Source organism: Pholis gunnellus (genome assembly GCF_910591455.1).
Source record: "Pholis gunnellus genome assembly, chromosome: 6".
Lineage (NCBI taxonomy): Eukaryota > Metazoa > Chordata > Actinopteri > Perciformes > Pholidae > Pholis > Pholis gunnellus.
In genome coordinates this window covers 11264173-11289783 of record NC_136532.1, presented here as the reverse complement: position 1 = coordinate 11289783, position 25611 = coordinate 11264173, and the positions used below count along the sequence as shown (strand labels likewise).

Below are 25611 nucleotides of genomic sequence, written 5' to 3'. Positions count from 1 at the left end.
GACACAAACAAAGTGTGGAGTAACGGGAACCGCACGAGGGTAAATCTCCCAGATGAGGAAATAAATGTCAACAACATGAATTTGGTTTCGTTATTTAAGGAACTGTAGACATGGAATCATCCTGTACTGTATTACACTATCTGTAAAAGGCTTTACAAGCACAAACAACAGTCAATTCACACTTGATAAAACGTCAGTGGGCAACCCGGCCTTTCCGTTCTCTGCTTTGTTTCTTAAGTTCTCTGTTTGAAACATTGTGATACAGGAGTTCCTTTTAAAGTGTGGAGCTGCAGATGGTCCTGGCTCTCTGCCTGGGCCGTAGCCTGACTATGCAGAGATGCACACATGGACACACTGAAACACACACGCATACCATGTTTGGTACTTTGGACCTCGGTAGCTGCAGATTAACATGAAGGATCAAATATCCAAAGTGGCCAATAAAGGAGTTTTCTGAAACATCATGTTTGATTTAAATCAGCTGCGTAAAACATCCAGTTATTCACACACAGTCATACACACTCCCTTCATCCCATCTCTCAGAACCAATGCGAGGTTCCTTCGCAGGTTTGCCCCCTCTCTCACCATGGGTTCAGTTTTAGGTGGGGTGCGACTCTAGGAGGAGTTTTTGGTTTTAACCAGGCCCTTCGTCACCAGACCCCTGTAGAACTCCTGCAGGTACGTATACACACACTTCCAATCCGGCTCGCGCATCTTCACCATGTCGTCCACATCCAACAGCTGGGGACAGTCCACTAGTTTCCTGTGCCCGCACCCAGGGGGGGGGGGGGGGGGGGGGGGAGGACAGGAAGGAAAGGCAGACCCAAACAGATAGAAAGAAAGAAGAGGAGGAGAAGGGGGGAATACAGAGAAGAAAGAGAGAGAACAGGACAGAGACAGAGGACAAAGTGTGGGAAAGAGAGGAAGGAGGAGGGAAGAAAAACAGATAAAGCCGTGAGCAGCCAAACAAAAAAGATTCAGGGTGAAAAGACAGAGGGAGAGAGAAATGACACAAAAAGAAACAATAACATTACATTCTCTGTGTAGACAAATATATCCATGAGTTGACATGCTTCATGAACATCATGACACGTACAGTATGTGGCAAACACACACACACACACACATAAGACAAAACAAAACGTCAAATGAGCGTTAGGTGATGCTCATTTAGCCTTTTTGTTTGTTGTTGTTTTTTTCGGTGCAACTTTTGACCATTTCAATACGACTCAGTTCTGTCAGAAACATAAGACACGATGAAAAAAACAACAAGGATTCTGCAAAAAACAACAACATAACATAACATAACAACAGCAAACAACAAACGACACAACCATATGGTGAATCTAAAAACATACCGGTGCACAGGATAAAGTGTGTGTGACAGTGTGTGTGTTGGGATTCCAGATAACAGCAAACTGCTGGAAGTGCCCGGGGGAAGTGAGAGACAAGTGCAACACAAAAGGTGAAAAGACGGGGGCTGTGGTTGGGTGACAGTCCAGTGTTGAGAGCATGAATAATATCAACATCAGCATGGACATGATCCTAGTGGGAGCATGTGAGCACACACACACACACACACATATACATGTGGGTGGGGGGGCATCACAAGTGAGAATGGTGTGATGGGGATGAGAAAGAGAGAGGGAGCGGAGAGAGATTAGGAGTAAAAAGGGGAGAGCTCGTCCGTTTGTTTTTTTCTTAACCTGGTGTTTGTTTGGGGAGGGTTTGCTCATGGGTCTCTGGTTTAGAGCAGACGGAGGGTGTCACAGCAGTTACTCATAGTAGAGGACAGATGGAGAGTGGAGGTTTAGAGGTGGAGTAATTAAAGTAGAAGCCTTGAGGTGGTTCGATACACCTGGGAGAGACAGGGAATGTTAGCACTGGGACATCAGTCGAGGAGCTTCCACGTGTGTTCGGTCCGTCTCTGCACTTCAGGCTCAAGCTGATGTTGGCAAAGAGCAATACTGAATGAAAACTACGGGTGGATTTTTTTTACAGAGAAACGAGAGAAGGATGTGAAAAATCTGTATGATGCAAAGAAAGGGATGTGTGTTGGTTTGGGAAAAGTTGCTTTGATTGTTTGATTTTATGTCTATATCTCTAAGTTGAAGAGGAAAGGTATGCCTGAAGTAGCTTCTTCTGCTGGTTTCTCATAATATTCTTCGCATTTTCTCCAACAAGCTGAACAAAAATGAAGGTTCACTGCAGTTGATATGGTTCCTCCAACGAAGTCGGTTGACTTGCAGTCAAAACTTACCAACAATAACAGCACTGAAGTGGTTAGTGGCATTGTTACTGGGACAAACAGGGTTTTTTGTGTGTACTCACTCTGCAGTGCTGAAGGCCACCTCAAAGTTTTGCCTGCGGTTGCTGGGGCTCATGGAGTCGTAGTCGAAGGATTCAGGGAAAAAATTGTGCACCAGGGCACAAAATGCCATGCCGTTACTCCAGCTGGATGAAAAATTCTGAATATCCACATGCTGAGGTAGAAGACAAACAGAATAGACATGGAGGCATTGATATGTATACGTGATGGAAACATTCCCAAAGTAGGAAAAAATCATCTCAGCCCATCTTGTTTTAATCCTCAGGTTTAGACACTAAAGATGGGCACTAAACACACGATGGGTGATCCGTGGCTGCTTGGCTCACCTCGTACGAGCGGGTCTTGGCACGGCACCAGTCGAGCAGCATCTGCTTGATGGAGTTTGCGTTGGGTACACCAAAGCTGGTGGAACGCTGGACCTTGTTTACCTTGGCGACCGCCTGATTTCCAGGGCTAAAAGAAAAGTCAGGTTTGTGTTAATATTTACATGCTTTGACCGGCTCCTTTTTCTTTCTTTGGTAGTAACACCACTCCGTTTCTCCTTACCCGCCTCCCTCCTTCTCCAGCTTCTCTATCATGGCTTTGCGGGCCTGCATGGCAGAGGTCTTCGGCAGAGTCTGAGCCCTCATCAGCTCCTTGCGCCTCTCCGCCTGCCTTCGCTCCACTGCGGCCAACCCGCCGCTGCCGCCGCGAGACGACGTGTCGTCCTCGCGATCAAACACACTGAGGCGGGGACACGTACAGCGAAGTTAATCTGTGAACGTGCAGGGATTTTAAACGTAGCGCGTTTACGGCACTCGGCTTTCGTGACCCACCTGCCCACTTTTTTGCTTGTGTTGGAGGAGGACGATGATGTGGAAGAGCTGTAGCTGTACGATTTAGACTGGACTGTCCCTCCTGAGATTAAAAAAAACAAACACACAGACGTACGAATGACATTGGTGATATGACTGTAGTAACTATACAGCATTGTAAGAGATCCAGAGAGCAAAATAAAGGAATGACTCACTGTCTGTTTTCTGCACATAACTGGCCTCGACGACAGTGCTGCGTGTTGATTTGCTCCCATCATCTAAAACCACAAACAAACATATTGGACATATCCGTTTCATGACAGTCAGTTTACTTACAACTAGTTTTTCATCGGCTTTTATTGTTTAATTTCCTAGATGTTTTTTTTGCCTTGCAATGGAAAATAAGAATCACTTCTTTGCTGACTTGAGTGGTTAAAAACAGGTTGAAGTGAGGTTCAAAGAAGGTTCAGAAATGCACAGGAAGAAATAAGAACAGACAAAACTACCTGATGAAGCGAAGCGGTCTGTCTTGGTGACTTGGCTGAGGCTGGAGCCATCCGCCGACTTCTCCACCTTCCGCATCACCACCTCTCCTGCTCCGACCCCAGCGCGGCCTTTCTGCGCTCGCTCTTCTCTCTGCTGCCGGAGCTCCTGCAGACGGGTCTCGCGCTCCTTTTCTCTCTGGTCTGGGTTGGCGGAGAGGACAGGAGAGAGGAGAGAGGAGACGGAGAGGTGGAGAGATGATGTCAGTGGAAAAAAAGGAGGAGGAGGAGGAGGACAAAAGGTCCTTAACAAACTGACAGCACCTCATCTGACTGCCACCAAGATGGATTAAAAACAGGGCTTCCAAATGTGTGGTGATCTTTCCACAGTACCGTCAAATTCCTCTGAACACACAAACACCCACAGGTGGGAGGCGAAAGCCAAGCCAAAGCTGTCAGGGAATATGTACTGCACAAACATCACAGAACAAAGAGAGCAAACACAATCTGTTCGTCCCCTTTGGCCGGCCACGTTCAGCAATGTCCAGAGTATTGGTACCTTACCACCTGCAGTGCTTCCTCCAGCTTTTACCAGAGATTGCTTTTAAACATACTATGCAGTGTATTATACATTTATTCTTAAACTCTAAATTTAGTTTGGACTATTTCGATCTTTTTTTGTGCCTTATGTATGCTCAATGCCACTGATTAAGAAATGGTTAACTGTCAGCTCAATGTAACAAGACGAGTGGTGAAAACCATTTGGTGAGTGCTCACTGCAAAACAGAGAATGCTCTAAATGCGGTAGACGTTTCAGTAACAACATTGCAGCACACTGAGGTGAGCGTGAAACCAGGACTCATGCACGTTAACAGAACTGTCGACATATTCGACCATCATCATCCACCACAGGCGTCTGAGTGATCGACTGTTTGTCTGACAACGACAGGGTGGTGCACACAAAGAGACAAAAGCAGGCAAGATCAATTGTCACTGCACACTGCACACCAACCTGCCCTACCTATTTCCTCTTGAGTGCATCCCAGCATCGCCTCTGAGTGCAGAATAGATAGAAATCATACAGAAATTGTAGGTAAAAAAAAAAAATCACCAGGCTTGTGTATAATGAGGTAGTGTGTCAACCTCTGATGATTTGAAAGAAAGCAGCGGTCACGACAAAATAATTGGAGCAAAAACATTGATGTGCTTGAAGTAACAGATGAGAGATTGTGTTGCTTTGTTCTGTTTACCTCTCTTTCTCTTACGAAGGTCTCTCATGGCTGCACGGATCATCTTCCTCTCCTCAAAGTCTTTTGACTCATCGAGCTGTGGAAGAAGAAAAAAAATAAACGGAAACAATGAGGTCATTCCTCTCAAAAAAACAAAGTGGCATGGCTCTATTTATGCATGCAGTTCTAACATAGCGTCGTGCATACACACAACACCGGGCTGTGACTTTTCCAAATTTACCCTCACATAGCTAGCGTGATTTAGTGTTAATACACAAACCTTCGCCGCTGTATTCGTTACAAAGTGGTGCTTTCAACTCTAAATCATCCAGAATTATTACTTGGGTGTTAAGTACCATTTTGTCAAGGAGCTCTTCGTCCTCAATAGCAGCCAGCTGTTCGTCAGTCAGTTTTCCGGAGCGCTCGTCGGGTTTGGCCTGAGTGCTGGAGCCGTTGGGGATAATCGGGATGTGACACGCCACCTGCGCGGACGGTCCAGCTGAAAACACCAGCTCAGAGGCCACGACGGGCTCCGTCTCGATCTGCACATGACACAGAACGCAAACATACACAGGTGAGCAACAGCACATACATACAGACATGCAAAATGATGCACGGTTACATTCATTAGATTCATTGTCTATATTCATTTTAAAAAAGAAAGAAAAACACATAGCTGGATATGTGTTTTGCTATCCGAGAGCTCCTGCAGGAAAAATCCCCTAACCTGGAGGTCAGGCTTTTATGTTGTACACTTTATGTTTTAAAAAAAAAAACATTAAACTGAAGCTTGCTCACATTCAGGACGTAATAAGCCCAAGAGGATTTTGGTTAAACACACTGCAGCCATAATAGGCCTGAGAGTGTAAAGAAGGCTCCCGCTGATAATCTCTTTTTGTAACAAGACTGCCAGCTCACCACATCTCATCATTTCTTCCATCCCCTCCGCCTTCCAGCCATACCAGAGAGGGCGACAGTAAGCACATGAGAGCGAGCGCAACCCTGCCAAGTTACTGTTAACGTGGTTCATGGAGTGTGACTGACACACTGAGTGTCCAAATGATACTGAACTGCTGTGAAGCAAGAGTTTAATGCGATAGGTACAGAACACCATTATGGCTCGAGGATTTGAATGCATTAGCAGATATAAACTCTGAAGAAATGGTATATACACACCACAGAGGGAGCATGCTGGAGAGGAAGTAGAGCACCAAGAGAACAATCAGAACATGATTGGTTGGTGACGTAAACCTGAGTATCTACCAGAATATTTGAAGTGACCATAAATCCTACAGAAAGAAACTCTTTTATGTTACTCCCATGTGGTGCTGAATGCCTGTGGCAGACTATGAGCTTTAGCTGTGGCTTCAATGCTTTTGTTGTAACCGAGTCCAGGTCCAGATATAGCTCAGACAGCTGGCCCCGTCCCTATCCACGGCCGCACGGCCCTCCTCCCTGCGGGCCCCAGCAGGACCAGCTCTCACCAGCGCAGCCACAGCGCTGTGTGATCACCGGTGGACACTGGTTTAGAAGACCTTTCTGGACATGGGACAGACCGGACTGAGAGGCACTTGACCTTTGTGAACACATCACAAACAAGGCTCTGATTCAGGCAATGGGGGAATGTGAGTGGGGTGAGAAAATCCCAGATAACCTTTGTACTAGTTTAATTCAGTTACAGGATACTTTTCAACATCTGATCACTGTGGCATACAAATGCTCTTTTTGTTTTGTTTTCTCTAACGGGAGAACGGCTAAAATCTTTCTGTAAAAAAAACTACTTTTTGATTCATCGCTAAGACCTGCAATACAGTCTTAGCCAGCTGAATTATGAAAAACTGAACTAGTGGATATCGCTCAAATGCACTAGAACAACAGATAAGTTCACCCCTCACTATCCCAATCATCCCGAGTAACATTTAGGAGTCCATCACCTTCACTGGTTGACTGGCAGGCCCATCTGTCTTTGCAGGATTAGACAGGAATATGAACACTGGTCGGTTGTATAACAGAAGATAATGCTGCAAATACTCAATATCCCTCAAAATGTCACCAGTGCACACAAACACACACAGGGATTGTTAAGGGATTTGTATGGGAGTACGTTACGCAAACAAGGCTAAAAATGAGGGTTATCCAGGCAAACTACAGGGCAGGTCCACTGTTACTGTTGAAACGTGGTCATTTCTTTCCTCCATCACAAAGTGCTTGGATACAAACAGAGATCAGAGACAAATGCTGTTGGAGGATTGGAATAACTCCATGACAGTGAAGTCCTCCATATAAACAATCAGCTGAGATGGTCAAGATTTTTGCAGAAGGAAGTGAGGACCTAACGTACGATTAAAACCAACGGAGAGCTAAGAGAGATGGAACAGCAGGTCAACAAGTGTGTGAGCAGGAACACAGAGTGGCACCTAAAAGTACTCATGGCCTGCTGATCCACATGTACCGTCAACACTGGAACAAAAGACATTCTCATTCTTCTTACGCAGCTTATCTGAATTGAAAAAGGGGGCATGATCAGAACCATTTACAGAGAGCAGTACCGTGCTGTTGTCGCAAGAAATGTTTGCCATCACAGAGGGGGCAGAGAGGGAGCGGCAGGTTGCAAAGGTCGGGGGGTGGGGGACAGGTGAAGGCTCCGAATTCTGAGGTGTGCTTGTCTCAGTAGATACAGAGTCTGAGTCCGGGGGGCATGACAGAGGTTCCTGTGGCACGCTTGATGGAGTATCCAGAAGAGTATTAGCTGGAGGTTCCTGGGGTGCACTGGATGGAGAATCTTGGGGACTCGAGGATGAAGTACTGGCCGGAGGATCACTGCATGATGTTGGAAAATCACCGGATGGTGTTTTGTTTTCGCATGGAGCTGTAAGTGAGCTTTCTTTGCCGGGCAGTACATCAGGCAGCCCCATTACCTGGCACAGGGCCTCCACTTGCCTCATCAGCCTTTCTTGCTGAATCCTCAGCCTCATGTTCTCCTCCTGCAGCCTGGCAACAGCCTCGGCCAGAGGAGCCACCTGAGCTCCGGCCTCCTCCAGACGGGCATCCACTCGCTTCCCAAAGACCTGCAGGTCGCAATGGACCTCCCCCACAGCGCACCGTAATGTTAATTCAAAGTTCCTCTTGCAAAACTGCCCCTCTTCATCCTCTGCATCCTCCTGAGCAAGCAGATCCCCTATCACCTCCTCCAGGCCAGACTCGGCACAAACGCTATCTGGACTGCCCAAAGCCTCTGGAGCCTGTGAGGCTGGGAGGAAGTCCAGGTTCACTCCAGGCATGGCCAGACCGGCTGCACTCAATGTCACACTGGTCAAAGTGTGTTAGTTTAACTCTTCTTGTGTCCCAAAAACGTATGTTGGGGTGTAAAATCAGAGACTTCAAAAGGTAGTGGCCACAGATGTGAGGGTAGAAAGTGTCCGATCTGTCCGTCTGTCTACAGAGACCTTTCAAAACAATGCACGTTCTTTATAGCCCGAGCAAATCTCCCCTCTTTGCCGGCCAACACCCTGACAGCGAATGAGCATGAAAGGAATCCCGTTTCCCAGGCAGCAGAAGCCCCACCCCTTAATTTCAGGTGCCATGGACATGTCTATTTATCTCCAGCCCTGCCGTTATTCCACTGAGCCACTGAGTCCTGGGGGAATGGTAGTGGCAACAATTCAGAAAACTCACCCCTCCCTCTGTCAACTTTCCTGTTATTTAGAGCCGTTGTCCTTCACACCTCGATTGACAGGCGAGGCCTGGGCTGAGTGGAGTTACACGTTAGTGGTTCACTCCTCATAAAATTGCCTTCTGAAAATACGCAACGCGCAAAATGCGTCGTGACTAATCAGGTAAATTGTGTTGCATGACTGTGATCTAAGGCAGACCTCCAGGGGGAAGATCAGTCCATGAAGGACAAAGTCTAGTTTAGGGCCATGACACAGCAGACTGGCTGACCAGTGAGGGTGAGCTGGGGGCCAGTTCTCCACGCCTCTGGGCAAGGATATTGGGAAGGACATTACAGCGCTTACAAGATTCCGAGTTAGTCTTACTGACAAAGCAGCAGGGGCCCAGCTGCTGCTCATGTGGATGCTTCAAGTGCTTTTGTGATAAATTAAGAGCTTTCCAAGAGCGCTGAAAGAAGTCTGTGTGTGTATATTGTTCATAGTGTAAGACGCTTAAGCACATCTTTTAAATGCCTACAGACGTTTTATTGGCATAATGCAGACCATGCAGAGAAATCCATTGGTACTGTACATACTGTACCGCTGCAGGCAGTCTGAGGCAACATGTAATAAACCTGTAATCTTTGAGGACATGCCATTACATCACAAGCATTTAACTGATTTAAAAAAGTGCAACCGAGAACAATGAGTCAAACGGCAACAGCGGTCTCTCCTGGGATTTACAGGTAAGCCAAACAGTTCCCAGGAAGAATCTGGCCTTGAGGGAGAGTGGCGAGAAATGTGACTGCCAGCAGGGAAAATGGGTCAAAACCCAAGAAGGACATGGCTATGGCTCTGGTCTTACCATGCATCAAAGCACCTACCCAAAGCAAAGTGGAGTAGAGAGACACAGAGCATGACCTATACAAAGACGAGAAAGTACATGCACTACAATGTTCTGCATGTATATAGGTTTGTGTTTGCAGTAGAAATGTAACTGCTTCTCTGGCTATTATAAAGTAACTAAAATAATTTAGTGCAGCTTCCAACAGAGCTCAAAAACAAAGCAATGCAGAGATTTCAGTCAGAACCAACATAGCAATGAGGGAAACAAATTTAAATCTAAGCGGGCAATAAAACATCATCCAGACATGTAATTCCATCACGTCTTTTTCTCCCCAGTTTTCACTGCAGAGCCGGCTTAAATCTGTGAACTGGTTGTGTAACCAGCATGTGTCATGGATCAGCAGTATGTTAACAATGGGGTCCTTCTCCCTCTGTGTGACAGTGAGACAATCTTTCATTGACTGTGGACCTGTGTGTCCCTGTTCCCGCAGCAGCACCTGACCGGTGAGACTGGCCTGTCATCACCCTGGGAACAAAGCTTACGGCATTATTTATATTTGTTTTCAAGGCCGAGCACCGTGGTCGGAACGGACGGACAGCCGAGATGAGCAGGAACAGCTGCGTTAACTCGGAGCAGGAAACATCAATAACCGGCTGCAGGCCTCACCTGTCTGTAATGGACTCTCATCACTTCACTGCAACACTACGAGCATCTTGACTTTTCCATTAACTTTATGCTTTCGTAATAAATAACAAGGAGCAGCTCTGTCTCTTTTGCTCACATTTGTATTTCCATTGCTTATTTTACCTAAAATGTTTCTCTCTATTAACTCTCGAATGGATTGAAATTTATAGGCAATTCGCTGTAAGAACTACATGTTTAATTGGATATATAAAAACAGAAAATACCACGAAAGAAATAGGAGAGGTTGTGAGTGCTGAAAGTTGGACCACAGAGGAGAAGTCCAGACCACCCAAACAGATCAGAGTCCCAGACAGGAACCACTAAACCACCCAATAAACAACAATCAGCAACACTAAACAGGAAGAACTTATAAAACTGATGTCTGCACACTCTTCTTCTTATAATGAATATATACACTCATTTGTAAAAGGGTACTTCAATATGAATTCTCCCCTGACCCCTCGCACCACCTTCAACCTCAACTAAACCAGGGAAAGTCAGAGAACAGATGGTCTCCGGATCAGTCGGAGGTAACCAAGCCGCGTTCCCCCTGGTTGATGCTAACCAACAGTGTCGGCTGATGTTTTTACAATCTCATTAGCCAAGTCGCTCAGGCTCAGTGTCTGTATGGGAGAGCAGATCCGGCCAAAGCAGGTGAAAAATCAGCTGAGTGACGACAAGAGAGAAAACGTACTTATTGTTATATCCTCGTGGTTCATCATGATGATGTTGTTTGAATAGCCATGTATGTAAATCACTGCTTAGTGGTGCTAGCATGTAGTCAGCAGGAAAGGAACAATAAAAGACTAAACTAATGATTGGCGATTGTCTATAATCCATACTGTGCTGGTGGGTTGCTGTTGAAAACAATGAGAGCTCCTGAGAGGTACATAAACCGGAAGAAAGGAAGATTTTGTAATGCAAATTCTTCAAATATATATATTTCCTTTTAGCATCATTTAAAACCCATCATGTTTAGTAATATCATACACATGTTAGCACACATGCAAAGACGTTACCTGCATGCCGTTATGGTAAAGTTGTAACAGCACTCAGCTCAGACAAGTTTAAACCTCATCTCCTGCAGAATCTTTGTCCTGTTCCTGTGCTGTGGTATCTTAGTTTGTGCCTGTCCCTGAGTTTCAGGGTCTCAACAAGGGTCTAACTGATGGAGACGGTCTCGTTCTAACACCTTAAATTCACCCCGCAGCCTTGTGGAGCCTCCTCCCAACCCTAATTACCCAGCTCCTTGATCCCATAACCAGATTATAGCTGCGCTGGACACAGGGGGGGTGGGATACACAGCCATTAAAGAGTAAACAGGACACCACTTCTCCTCTCCTCGACCTCTCAATCCCTCACACTCCATTCATGAGGACACTTCCTTTCATGGAGCAGCGACGGAGTTAAGGAATGAGGCAAACAGGAGTTTAGCTGTTCTGACCCCAGAGGTCACTGTGAGACGGGAGGGGATTGGTTAGCGTGTGACCACTTTCAGCCTATTAAGTTGAATCTTTAGGTTTTGGCCCCCTAAGAAAAGACGCGGTGAACAACTTGTGTCAACATGTGTTTCAATGCAGCTGGACAGCAATCATTGTGCATGAAGACAGACAGGTGTGATTTAGGAAACATTTCCCAGATAAATCTCAGTGGGCACGGCCGGCCGAGAGAAAAACAAGGAATGCCCCGGAGCACCTCCCTCTCCCTCTCTCTCCTTCACATACCCTACAAGGACAGATGTGACTGGCTACCCACTCCGTGTTTGATAAACATGGTTCTTCCCTCTCCTCCCTCCTTTTCTCACACTCTGTCTGTCTTTCATTGTCCCGGCTCACTTGCTTTTAAGGCCTTAATGGGTGATTGCTGCGACATGGACGAAGCGAAAACACAGTGGAATTCAATTGAGTCAGTTGGGAATGAAATAGTAGATGAAAACAAAGCGTTAATCTTTAATTGGAAAGGAACTGGGAATGTGGCTTTGATGTATGTTTGACAGGTTCTGTCTCCACATACTGCGTAGCCTCAATGTTGTGATCCTTTCCCAGACAATAAATTGCAAAGGCGGACTGTACCTTGATGGAGGATCCGGAGGAGAGGCTGGATGAGGAAATCTTGAATGGTGTAGCTCTGAGGCCAAGGGTCAACTCTGAAACAGACAAATTTACATGGATTTTAAGCACAAAACATCTAAACTCAAGTACATATAGCCGACAGCTATAGGTTGAGTAGGAACAAAAAGGCAGAGAAAGGTCTTGGCGCCCCTATGCATGTGTACAGTTGAGATGTGTGCATGGTCTTCCACTGTGTTGGTGGTAGCCAATAAGCTGCCAAAGTGTTATAAACAGTACTCTCTCATGTCTAATGAGAGACATGAGAGAAAATGGAGTTGACGCCACCTTTAATATAAACAACTCTCTCCATTTGCCTGCAAGAGTACACACATGTATGTCCTTGTGATCCGTTGTCGAACCCCCCAACCCCCATCTCTTCACTCCCCACACACACACACGCGCACACTACAGGATTGATTGCACACCAGTGCAGCACAGTGTACATTTAAGAAGGTGGATACTTTTGAGAGAAACCGGAGACACAATCGCAGCCTGCCTTTGGTGATGGGAAGACAGGCAGGTTCCCAAAAAAGGAGCCCAAAACCATTAAAGCAAATTGAGCTGAAAAACAAAACTGTGTGACCCTCGTGAAGGAGCCCAGTGGGGCTGCCAGAATGTGTCGGGGGTGTTGGTTGTAAGAGGTGTAATCGCAGAGGTCCAGCTTGAGTCTTAAATAAACTGTTTGGGTTGGAGGTCCCGGTTGCTGCAAAGAGCTGAAACTTAAGACGTCTTGTTTGGACAGACAGTAACAGCGGCTGTAGCAGCTCTGCTTCTGAAAGAGAGATTCAAGCTATTCACGTTCTTGTTTCATGCAATTCATGAAACTCTGCTGTTACCGTTTGCACTATGAGCATGTACCGAGTGCTAAGTACATGTACGGGAACATGTACTTGCATTATTTTCTTTTTATCTATTTCAGGTGAGCGACCATGTTTTGATCTGCTGCACAGTGATATTTATATATTTTCTTCTTCCATCAGCCACCACTACTAAAACAGGGTAAAGTTATGTCCACGCCCGAGTAGCTGCCTAGAGGTTAAGGCGCTGACCAAGAACTGCAAACATCCCTGGTTTGCGTTCAGCCCGGGGACATATGTTGCATGTCCTTTCCCATCTCTCTTCTCTCATTTCCTGTCATCTGCTCTACTGTTGACTCACTAATATAAAATGGCCTAAAATGCAGGAACACCTTTTCTTAGAAAGTTGTCAGTAGAGAGATAGCAAACAAAAGAAGGAGAGAACATGCAACAACGGTCTCCAGCCTCATTCAAACGGAGGATCTTGTGGTGTCTAAAACGGCTGGTTAACTGATGACTGTGGAGTTTTATTTTCTCATCTCTCATCAAAAGAAAGTACTGGAATAAAGTGTTATTTTAGATAAAGGGGTGACAGACAACATGTACAGCATGGAACAAACAGAACACTGTACTGTGTCGGCGAGCAAGCTTACTCAACTGCACTGTAACAGTATTACTATTCAGTCTGGCCTGAGAAAGCCAATTACTGTTTTCTTTGTCTGAATGTACTTGCTTCTGTTGACTACTGACCTCACCCCCTCCACACTGGCCCGCTCTTCAACAAATACCCTTCAGTACAATCACGCGGTTTCATATTCAGCACTAACATCTATCCCCGCTCGTCCACGCGTTTTGCTCGTCATCATCCCACTTGTGACCGAGTCCTTGGTGCCGGTCTCCTCCCACACTGACTGGGATTCCACTGTGATGTAAGTGTTGATATTAGCAAGGAAAGACGAACCGTCGCTAACTTAAGATTCATGCTGCCTGAAACACAGTGGGCTGCAGATCTGTATACGCTACAGACTCCATAAAAAGCTTTAAAAAGGTCAATATAATCAAGTTTCAGCTAGACAGCACGGTGCATTAAGTGGTAGAACAAACATGGGTGGTGTTTCGACGTCATTCCAATCCTGAATTAACAATCGGGAGGTACTGCATCATGTTAACAGAGTTATTTTAGCAGTGACTGAGCTAGAGTATGAGCGCTGTCAGGTTGGTGCTCCTACCTGCTCTCTGTCCCAGAGAATTCGTGGTGATGCGTGGGGTCATGTTGGTGATGGGCACGATGTTGCTCCTAGAGGAGGGCGTGGAGGAAGGGGTGGTGCGCCCATCCTTGATCTCGATTGTGAGGAAGGTCTTCATGTCCGGGTCTGCCTCTCCCTGGGTGACCTGATGTCCAGCTTCTCTCCCTGGGGTCTTGTCTTCCTTTGAGTCACTGGAGGCATGCACATCTTTTTCAGCTGGATGCCTCGTCCCACCCATGGAGCTCTGCCATTGGCTAGCTGAAGACAGAGGTTTGTTGGCCACACCTCTTGGCTGAGGTATGTCCTGACTCTGGGATGCGGCAGAGGTGCGAGACGTGGAGTCCACACGTGGCCTTGCTGGCCTGTCTCCAGATGTGCTGAGGGATGCTGCTGTATGTGTAAACAGCTCGGTGGCTCTGGAGAGATTTGTCTGGCCGCTGCTGCCGGAGGTGGTCCCGTTCCTCAGAGGGGCCTTCTTCAAAGCCGGGACATTTGGGCTCTGGCTGGGCTCAGCAAACTTGCGCATGCGATCACGTACAGAGTTGGTGCGGTTGAACTGTTCCACATCTTTCTTCTCAGATGCTGTAAAGACATAATGCAGGAGGGGAGTTAAAATCACAGAAAAACATTCAATTCGGCACAGAGCCTAGAGCCCGGCCACTATTCAGTGTGAATTTAACACACTTATAGTCTCTTGCTCTCATCATCTCCTACTCTACCTCAAAAGCCCTCTATAAATCCCATTCCTCTTTTCCTGCTCTCTCAAGGTTTTGTTCCGGCCCCTTTATTTTGCTTGACTTAACCTCCTCCGTTTCACCGCCTTTCAGTTTCAATTTTTTGGACTTTTCAGGACATGTTTCTTCCACTCATGGATCTTTTTTTTCATTCTCTGATCCTTAATACTGTCAGATAATGTGAGCAAAGCTCATGATTTGGCACAGACTCTCCAATGGAAAAAACAATGATTAGAAGAGAAGATATTAACTGAGGTCATCCTAACAAAAAAAGATGTGCTGCTCAGGAGGAAAACCACCGTTTATAGTACGGTGGACAAAGTAAAGAGCATCGTCTGGTAGAAAGAGAGAAAATATGTATCTTATAACATGCCCTCTTCCCAGCACTCTCCTGTGAGTGGCTCTATGCGGTAACACTAATGGCTGTCATTGTCCTACAAGCGATGAACCATCTGGTGTGACGTTATTACACACTTTTAAATGCAATGTCCATAAACTAAACCAAATAAATCTGGACCTATAGTGATAACAGTATATACGAATTACAACCATTTCCAGTATCAATAAATCAGTTGAGTCATTTTTAAATTAACAAAATTAAATGATGAGAGCCAAGAATATAACAGTACTGACCCCAAACATATTCAATTAACAATGATTCAAAAGAGAGAGATGCAGCAAATCTTCACATTTCAGAAGCTGGAAATGATGAATGTTTGGATTTTTCCTTGATAACAAAAGATTGTGGACTGATGTTCTATTGATTAATCAGTTCAGGACGACGATTTGGACTGAGATCTAAGAGAGGACTAGTTTCTTACCAAAATCCTTTGCTTTGCCATGAGTGAGGGGCAGATCGCTGTTTGTCATCTATAAAAAGGGGGGAAAAAACAAAATAGCGTGACATCACAATCACGAGAGCAAGTAGAGGAGATAAAGGGTTAAAATGCACTGTGGCTGTATTGACAACCACAGAGCTGTTTAACAGGGCAGCGATGCACATTCATGAGGGACTAGAGTCTATAGATGGCTGTGATGAAAACTACACACACACACACACACACACACACACACACACACACACACAAAATCCTAAATACAGAATCAACCGGTGGTGTTTTCATTATGTAACATTTGTGCTTGGAGTGAAGCAGTTGGCCTCTGTTCTTTTTTTGGCAGCGGGGCCATGATGGGCCCCAGAGTGTTTACATTACTCTCAGGAGACTGAGCGTCAGCGTCTTTTGTCGGGAACAATAAAAGAAGTCCGGGGCCAGCCTTGGGTAAACACATTTAGAGGAGCGTCATGGTGACCCGAGCCCCCCCAACATGGGAAATGTTGCTCAACAGCTAACAGTCAGTGCAGAAACAGCAGCTCTCTGTGCGTTTGTGTGCTCTCTGTACTGTGAGGGGCTGAGGAGAGACAGAACCTCTGGTTCGTAACCCCGTCTATCCCTCTCTGACAGCAGGTGAGGAGGACACGCCGCAGAGGTGAAGCAGAGACACTGTGCAGGTGCACAGTTTGTTTGTGTAGCCAAGTAACGAAAGTTAAACAGCGCCTAAAAAGAGCTTGGCGTGCTGTGTTTATGGATGCCGATGTGACCTGGGTGTCACTGAAGAATGGGGTGTCAGGGTTGCTTGTCAGGGATAATGAAATATAAAAGGAAAAAAGGGAGAGCTTGGACGGTTCTGTATGTGTCTATGTGGCTCAACACCTCACTCTAGTGGTGCAGTTAGGATACAGACTGGGTGTCGTTGCTGCTGGCCCTAATATACAAATTAAAGAAAAAAGTCAAATGAAGCGTCTACCTTCGAAAACAGTTGCAAGGCCCCTTAGCATAGACAAGACTCTGTAACTCTACAGAAGGGATGAACACCATTCTTACAAAATATACAGTACCCCCTCATGTGGTGTTTTGACAGCAGTGGTGGAGATGCATTTACGATGCGTTTCTCCTCTCTTTAATTCAGTTTTCCTTTAACTTGTCACCTTTCTGTACATTTAGGACTCAAAGACAACAGCCGTTCATGAGGCAAGGACTGTCCACTCTACCTTCTGCTTCTGGAAGTCGTTTTTTCCCGTGGCGCTGCCGTTGAGCAGGCCATTTGCAGGATCTCTCCTGGATAGAACAGCCCCATCAGGCTGCTCCTGGTCAATGATGCGGTCCTGGACGGACCGAGCATGGGGGCTGGCTGGACCTTGTCTTCCGCTCTCAGTTTCCGAATCTGTGCTGCAAGTTGAACCACTTGTGGCTACCTCCACCTCCTCCACTGGACCCTTTTCCTCAGAGGACATACTCACACTCTGTTCAGATGTCCCTGAGTCAGTCCGTTTCCGTGGCAAAAGACCAAAGCTGTCTGAAGCCCCAGAGCCCAAACGGGGTCTAGCCCCGGAGTCGGAGACATCTGAGCCCAGTCTCTGTCTGACGTACGACAGGGAGCCGACGCTTCGCTCTGATGCCCCAGAATCTAGGCGACCGCGCTGCAAGGGACTCTGGCTCCTGTCTGAAGCTCCAGAGTCCAGCCGAGCTCTGTAGGCAGAGCCCAGACTCTTCTCTGAGGCCACAGAATCCAGATTGGACCTGGAAAGCACAGAGGTCACATCGTGGTCTGAAGCCCAGGAGTCGGACCGTTGACGATGAGACAGGGCCAGGTCGGGCTCTGTGGTCACAGCTTCTCTCTGAGGCTGGATCAGCAGAGGTCCAGGGCCATCGTCCTTCACCAGGTGATCAAGAACCAACACCATGCCTGAGTTGGAGCCTGCAACAGAAGGAAAAAAAACAGATTCTCATATTACTTCTATTCTTTCTCTCACGCCGATCGCAAACCAAAGCGAAGAGGGTGTTACTGTATGCGAGCAAAGGAAGCAGTAGGTGGTGAAGTTTGAGATTGAAGTGATGGAAATGAAATACTTCTGCGGGCACAGGGGCTCCCATGAGAGGCCCGGCTAGAAAATATCACTCGGGATCGCAGAGGAGGCACGTGGAGACATGAGGGGATGTAGGCATTTCCTCCAGACTGGCCTCAGTTCCTGAGCGAGATTTTTGAGATTGTGTCGGTGGATGTGCGTAAAAGAAGAGGAGGGGTTACAGCTAAAGAGTGGGAGCATGTGGCTTAACCATAGGCGGTAAGCAAGTACAAGGAGTCGAGGAGGAAGTGGGGGTGAAATAGAGACGAGGACAAGTACTTCCCCTCCCCTCTGTCAAAGCTCCTGTACTGTTCCTTCTCTCCTCAGGAAACCACACTCCAAACAACACAGCGCTGCCCACATCCTCCCTCTGTGATTGAAGCACCATGGGGTGTTAGACACTAACGATGGAATATCTGAGGTCACGTACGTACCGCAGATAAGGCAAACAGAGAAAACCAACAGTGTATTAGAATCCCACATCCCATGTACACACCAAGGTTTAACAACACTTCAGCATGACCTGTGTTTGCACCAACTCTGCAACCAAATGGGGTTCACCAAGTATGCACGCCTGTGATTTACAAACCAAATTACAGAGTCTGACCGCCAGCCGCAGAAATCTCTTTCAACTCACTGGCAAGACAGGATTGAGACGGACGTTCACAGCTTCATTTAAATCTTTAATGCGTAACACCTCCCCAAAAAAGAGGCTCTCCAAATTGTGCACAATCAATTTACAAATGGCAGCAAGATGATTATTATTAACCAGATGATTATGTAATACGCTCTGAATAGAAGACGTGATTAAGGGACACAATGAGGACAATAAATGGCTGCCATTCTCACATGGTCCACTAGACAGCAGTGTCTATATCTAATGATGCAGCCAAACGCAATTACTGTTCAACTGAAGAGAAAGACAAAACGCACTGCTACAAACTCGCACGTTATTGTTCCATGTTTTTGCCTGTCATGACCATTGTGTAGTGATTTCTGGGAAAATCCCGCTGCTGCTGCTGCTGCTGCTGGGTAATGAGAGGTCTGCTTTTACTTCTAAAATAGCTACAAAAGCAGCTTGAGCACTCTGCTGCCAGTCAATAAATAGAGCACAAACAAAGGACAATCTACGGCTTTTCTTTATCCTTCCCTCACACTGAAGCAATGACCCGAGGAACGCTTGTGTTGGTCATTGTTGTGAACGGGTCAACACAGGTTATTTGACTCCGACTCGCCTGCTGATGACCTGGGTTGAACATCATCACACCTCTGCCTTGGTGTAACATGTAGAAGAGGTTTCTATAGTAAATATACCGTTACTGCATAAAGTCAAGTGTCTCATTCAAGCAGTTTCATTAGCTTTTCACAATGTTAAAATATAAAGAAAAGAAATATACTCCAAGCTGCAAAGAAACTAATGCAGAAACCATGTAATGCCGTTGGGAAAAGGAGAGTCTGTTCGACCATATTTTTAAGTCATATGCCAGTCATTATTTTTGGCTTGTGACCCTTTTAAGTGAAGCAACGCCTGCTCTTGACACTTTGTTACAGGTTGCATACGTCTCTGAGCTGCGAGCAGTTCAAACAACGTTTCCAGATCAGATTGCTTCATTTGAATCACTTTTTAGAGTCTCAAAGTAAAATCCTCCAGATTTTCCAATGAAAAACGCAGATACTTGAGAAATTGTGAGTGTCGTCTTCTTTTTTCCATTCCATCAATCCTCTCAGGTTTACCTCATGACCACCGTGGTGGCTCTTGACCCCTATGCTGGGAACTCAATGACCTGATATACATGCATTACTAGTGGCTTGGTATTAATGGAAATACACATTCAGTCCTTCAAGTTCTTCGCAGCACTTTTGTGTAAAACTGGCATTAGTGTCAACTTGAAGTTTAACGAAGGAAACTTGAGGCACGCAACACATTCCACTGAGCGTCTCTGCTAACATTTCATTTCCTTAATCACAGCCTATTCTTGTAAACAAGTTACAGTCTGCACTAGAATGCAGTACGACTGGACACACGGTAATTGAGGTGAAGCATGTGAACATAAGCTTTCTTTTGTCTGAGAGGTAGAGGTATGTGTGCTGTGTTCAAAGACCAAAAAGAACCCACCGATTATTTTCCAAGTCAATCTTTTATTTTCCGCCACTTTCCCTCTGCTGAAAAGACAACCGCCTCTTCAAGAACCACCGTCCCACTATGGCTACACTGTCCTTCCCCAACCATAAACGTCAGTGTCTTTGTTGATTGGTGTCCACTTTAAAAGGCGCCTTCCTCCTTTGCGTTTCTATGGTGGTCTCTTTTTTGTTCACCCTAGCTTCACCCTGGTTTAAATTGTAAGGTAGGGATACATCAGGAACAGTGGGGAGTTTCTCCACCATAGTCAACTAAGCCATAGTTCTGTTCTGGTATCAGCTTTATTTAGCAGAGGTGTGGCTGTTGGGCTTCCCTACGTTGCTTCCCATAACCCCACCACCAACACCAGGACCATGAGACGGACACTGGGAGCCAAGTTCAGGGCAGGCCGGGCCACACAGAACGACATTATTATAGCTGTTAGCCTCAGGGCCAAGTTTAGGTCAGCCAGGCCTCAAAAACACTTTCATCTCCAGCAAAGGATGATCAATGTCAAATGTGGTATTCTGTATGAAGGGCATTGTACAATTTATAGTTTGTCCTGATGCATTTATATGGGGCAAGCTATAGGTTTAGGGTTTGTAACAACATTTATGACTTGCCAGTAACGCAGTTTTATTGTTTTACAAGCTATTCATAGTCAGCTCTGTGCCTGCAAAGTTCCAAGGATTCAAGTGAACGAAGCACATTCATCCCCTCCTGAAGGCTTGCATTCATACTACTTTATTAAAGGTTGGACTAACAGAGTGGTTAATGAAATTACTTCACACTTAAGAAGCCATTGTCATTAAGCCTCTGGCGGTGAGTGACTCCAAACGGTTAATAAAGTGAGATGAAGGAGCCTGAACTAATATGACCTCCTGACCGCCACCTCAGGAGAATGGCTCCTTCAGCCGACTATTTTAACAGGCAGTGAAGAGGAAATTGCATCAAGACGGATGTATGCAGCCACGTAAACGCAACAGAGTTGGTCACTGTTGGCTTCCAGTTAGAAGTTCTTACTCAAACTTGAGCTTTGGGTAAAAGTTTACAGCATATAAAAGATTTAGTGTTTCAACGATTCCTGAAGTGTCACAAGTCTGTTTGTTACTGAGCGAGTGTTTCTCACCTTTTCTCTGCAGCTCTCTGCTTTGTTGTGTCTGCTGGCCACGTAACTCCAGGATCTGAGATCTGATACGCTCACTGTGACTCTCCCGCTCTGTCTCCTGTAAAAGAACAAGAACAAAGAAACACTCATGCTATGAGCATCTCAATAAAGCTCCAGATGCATCATGCTCTTTAATGTCATCACGTTTCTATTGGGAACAAACGGCCAACCCACTCCTCTGATCAAAACCAGAGTGTAAACATCATCCCTACGATCATCTGTTTGAGGTCAGCTGGTGATCACAACAGTCTTTTGTTGGAGGTTAAGGTCAAATGCTCCAGCCACGAAGAACAACATGTTTGGCCAGCTGGAAAAGTAAAGATCTGTTTTATTTTCCGTTGTATACGTCTGAGAGAGAGAGAGAGAGAGAGAGAGAGAGAGAGAGAGAGAGAGAGAGAGAGAGAGAGAGAGAGACGCCCCCAGTGCCTAAAGAGCCAACATATACAGACAACGTATATCTCTGCTTCACAGCCCGACTTAACTCGGGTAGCTCCCACTCCTTCATGATTACCTGTAATCTGACTGCAGCACAAAATATAGCTCTTTGCGCAGCACTCTGGCCCTAACCTGCACTGATAGAGGAACGTCACAGCAGGTGGAGATCTCGGAGGAGAAGCAGGAGTATTTTGGCACATGGAGAGGAAACAAGAGAGGTGTAGGAGGGGAGGACGGAGGGTGAAAAGATGAAGATGCCGGCACTACTGTTGGGCCTCTGGTGCCTGACCTTGAACTACTCCACAGGAGAATCAGCTGCACAAATAAGGCTCCTTCGAGCACGTGTGAACACACACACACACACGCTCGCTTTAAATCACCCCCACACATATTTGTAATCCACAACACTCAGAGGACTTGGAAAAAAAAACCTCTTGCATGTGGAGCTTCAGGTGGTATGCGTCATTCTGTAGCTCATTTGAAATGATGAACTATATCACGGCACAACATCTCCTTAAAGGTGTTTTACGAGAGCCATCTGGTTTAAGAATAGTCCCACAAAAGGTTTGGGTGGATCCTGAAAAAACATACAGGATGTGACCTTACATACTGAAAATATAATTCCAGATTTTCAGCCTACAATTACCTCAAAAAAAGCTTCATTCACAAGCTCTCAAGCAAGCAAAGAAAGGCCACACAATCACACGCCAAAATCAGTTGTCCATGTGTAAACTATGTTATCCTGCACAAGAGACTGGCACAGATGTCACCAGCAGCTACAGATTGGATCTTATAAGTCACACCTTTGTGGTTTAAAAAAAAAAAAAAGAAGCTTTTAATCAATGCAGCGTGTGATCGGAGAAAAACCGAACACAAAACAAATTCAAACACAAGCGAGAGGCAGGGGTGAGAAAAGACTCGAGGCGTTCTGCTCTGTCGACTGTGACCTTCCCCACCGTGAGCAGATTACAGGGCGGAGCGGCTCAATCACTGAAGAGAAAACTTAATGAGACACTGCCGAGGAGACGTCAGGACGAACGGGAAAGGTGAATCTGGAATGGCACTGTGCAGGTTAAAAACAAAGACACCACATCATTAAATGTAGTGAGATAAGAGTGAATAAAAACGAGTCCAATGAGTGAAGTTTTGTTGGTAAAATCGATCAGGAGAGCGTTTGTGAAAGAAATCTTCCAAAAAAAGCGAGAGAATTGAAATACTACATGTGACATCACAGCAGTGTAAATCTACATAGAAGGTGCTCCCGTGTTATTGTTTCCATGGCTTTCACTTTTTCCCATATGGAGCAAAAAAGTGGCAGCACAAATTCTGGGGGCATAAAAAAAAAAAACCCCGCTAAATGTTGCTCACAGACTGAGGATTTAGTGGAATGCTGATTTAATGAGTCATTACAGTGTCTGATGAGTTTGGAGGACACAAACAACACAAAAGACTTGGAGGCACTACAGCGTAATAATGCCAGAGGTCCCACACAAAGGGCACTCTCCTTCTGAGTGGAGTCACTCAATCAAAGAGTCACAGGGGGAGATAATTTAGTTCGAGCCATAAACACAATTAGAGAGGACAAGCCTTTCCTCACCAGCCCCTCCTCTCCCTCTCCTGCTTCTGCCCGGAGTCAGACAGACAGCCATCATTTCACAGCTCCCACTAAACCACAGGGAACACATTTCTCACAGACAGCGAGGCAGAGGGGAAAAAAAAGGGGAAGATAAAGTGGAACTGGAGACGCAGACCAGAGCTGCGAACCTGCTGCCAGCCACCATGCTGTCATTAGCGGCTTCCCTCTGGCCCCAACCGTGAAGACCTGACAGAGGGGAACCAACACCGTCCCGTGCACGAACCGCTCGTCCCATGTGGCCTCAGGAGCCTGCTTGCTTTGGACTATAATTGCAAAAAGCGCAAACACGTAGACACAAAAACAACTGTCCTCTATTGTGACCACAGCGAGGCGTCGGCCATCTGGATTCCTCTGAACCCTCAACTCCACACAAAATAAGAACAACGAGGCTGAGCTGAGGCACACACCTCCGTCACCTCCCAACTCCGACCGCTAAGATCGGCTACATGTTAACATGCAGGGGTTCAATGCTCCAACTTTCCATGGATGTTAAATCCATCACAACGCTGGTAGGGTCAGACCTTCAGAGGGTCTTCCATGCCTCCACATGGTCGAGAGGAGAAGCCTGGCGGCTCTTTTTCCATTACTGCAGCCGGAGGAGCCGCACACTCGGCTTACCTCCAATAACTGAAATACAGTAGCTGGAATGAAGTAGCAATCATCTCAATATCTCACACAGACACACACACACACACACACACAGTCTGGAGTGAGGGAAACCACACAAAAGAAACTCAGCCCTTAGCCTCATTCCCATTTCTACTTACTGCACATCATCACATGCCAATCTAAGCTTATTTTCTGGTCTTTTGAAAATGGATCGACTTTCTTCCCTGAAGCACAACTCATCTCCAAAGTCTGCTAAAGCCTCTCTATTGCAAACTGTTACAAACTAGTCTTTCCTCAGGTCTCCTCTTGCAACATGTTTATGATGCGATCAGAGAGCAAACAAAACTGTCTGGAGCTGCAACACCCGCCTACCCGACAGCCTACCTGAGCTCTCCCTACACACCTACAGCATGCAAACCTGTAGCCTCAGAGAAACATCTCACAGGATTCATTTACTAAAGTGTTAAATATTCAAGATTTCTCTTTAACTTGAATTCGTATCAAGTTATTTTGCTGCCTTAAATGAACAATTCTGCATGTGTCAATGACTCAGTTTCACGGCGTGCATCATTAAGGTGTCATCTACATCCTAAGAGTTAAACTGTCAATTTATGTGAACAAAATCGGTCTAATTCAGCAATAAAACGTTATGTAAACAAACCTGAAAGGTAAGCAGAGAGGCAGGTACGTCCCATTCTTCAGTCAGACAGAAACAAGCACAGATTGATGAGGAAAAAAAGTTTAAATGGCCTTTCAGAGCATAAAAAAAGCTAAAGACAGTCAGAGAGGAGAATTTGATCTGTGACAGCAGAAAAGAAAAATCTGAATGACATTTACCTTCTCTTCACTGACCCGCCTGCCTCTGCCTCCCTCTCCCTCTCTCTCTCTCTCTCTCTCTCTCTCTCACACACACAGCAGCAAACCTCTTGGAGTCAGGACGTCCTCTAATCTGTCGCTCTACTCCCTCAGCCACATCACACACACTCTCTCACAGTCTCACAGTCACACACACACACACACACACCACCACCAACACCACACATATACATACACACACACATAAAACCAACAAGCCACTCCCTTGACTTCCCCTCCCTCCCATTCTGTCTCCAAAGGGATCTGACCCCCACCACACACACACACACACACACACACACACACACACACACACACACACACACACACACACACACACACACACACACACACACACACACACACACACACACACACACACACACACACACACACACAGGTTAAAGCGTTGCCTGGTTGACACATTAACTTCTGACACACTCCGTCTTAGTTTTGACCTATAATTCCTCCAACTCCTGCAGTGAGACGAGATGAGATGGAAGTGTACACATATAGTGCGTGTATTGTGTGCGTGTTTGGCTGCCGTTGAGGCCTATCTATGACCTCCAGCTGCCACGGGACAATTGCACGCAGCTCAAAGAGATCCGCTGCTATGATGTGAGTGGAAGGAGCCCTGCTGCTGGTGGTTGATGTTGTTTTTGGCCTCGACCCCATTCCAGCGCAGACTAGGCTGCTGAGGCACAGCTGGTGGGCTAACTGCCTGTCTGTCTGTCTGTCCGAACCACCCCCGCCTGTTCTCCTCGTCATCCAGATCTCCAACCCTAACCCCCCCCCCCCCCCCCCCCCCCCCTTGACCCATTACACCGACTAGCCAAGCCGTACGTACAGCTCAGCTATCTTACAGGAAGTGAGGTAAAAAGGCTTGAATGTCAGAGCATCCTGTGACGCCAGCATGCTGTCATTGTGTCCTGTCCACACACACACACACACACACACACACACACACACACACACACACA

At 46.2% G+C, this 25611-nt stretch overlaps 1 protein-coding gene across 4 annotated transcripts in view; it reads right to left on the bottom strand.

Annotated features, from left to right (window-relative positions):
- smtnb (smoothelin b) overlaps window positions 1–25611 on the bottom strand; it is a 44941-nt gene that overhangs the window by 2179 nt on the left and 17151 nt on the right. The window contains exons 6-20 of one of the 4 annotated variants that reach the window (XM_079161015.1): window positions 21058–21154; window positions 16955–17661; window positions 15726–15774; window positions 14153–14752; window positions 12088–12161; window positions 5191–5376; window positions 4856–4931; window positions 4627–4659; window positions 3630–3809; window positions 3339–3401; window positions 3145–3226; window positions 2876–3052; window positions 2656–2782; window positions 2332–2483; window positions 586–763 (exon numbers count right to left, since the gene is read on the bottom strand). In XM_079161015.1, the coding sequence (XP_079017141.1) occupies window positions 616–763; window positions 2332–2483; window positions 2656–2782; window positions 2876–3052; window positions 3145–3226; window positions 3339–3401; window positions 3630–3809; window positions 4627–4659; window positions 4856–4931; window positions 5191–5376; window positions 12088–12161; window positions 14153–14752; window positions 15726–15774; window positions 16955–17661; window positions 21058–21154 (2751 nt within the window). In that variant the 3' untranslated portion in view covers window positions 586–615. The remainder of the gene's footprint in view (window positions 1–585; window positions 764–2331; window positions 2484–2655; window positions 2783–2875; window positions 3053–3144; window positions 3227–3338; window positions 3402–3629; window positions 3810–4626; window positions 4660–4855; window positions 4932–5190; window positions 5377–12087; window positions 12162–14152; window positions 14753–15725; window positions 15775–16954; window positions 17662–21057; window positions 21155–25611) is intronic. The other 3 variants (XM_079161014.1, XM_079161017.1, XM_079161016.1) reach the window with 3 other exon arrangements.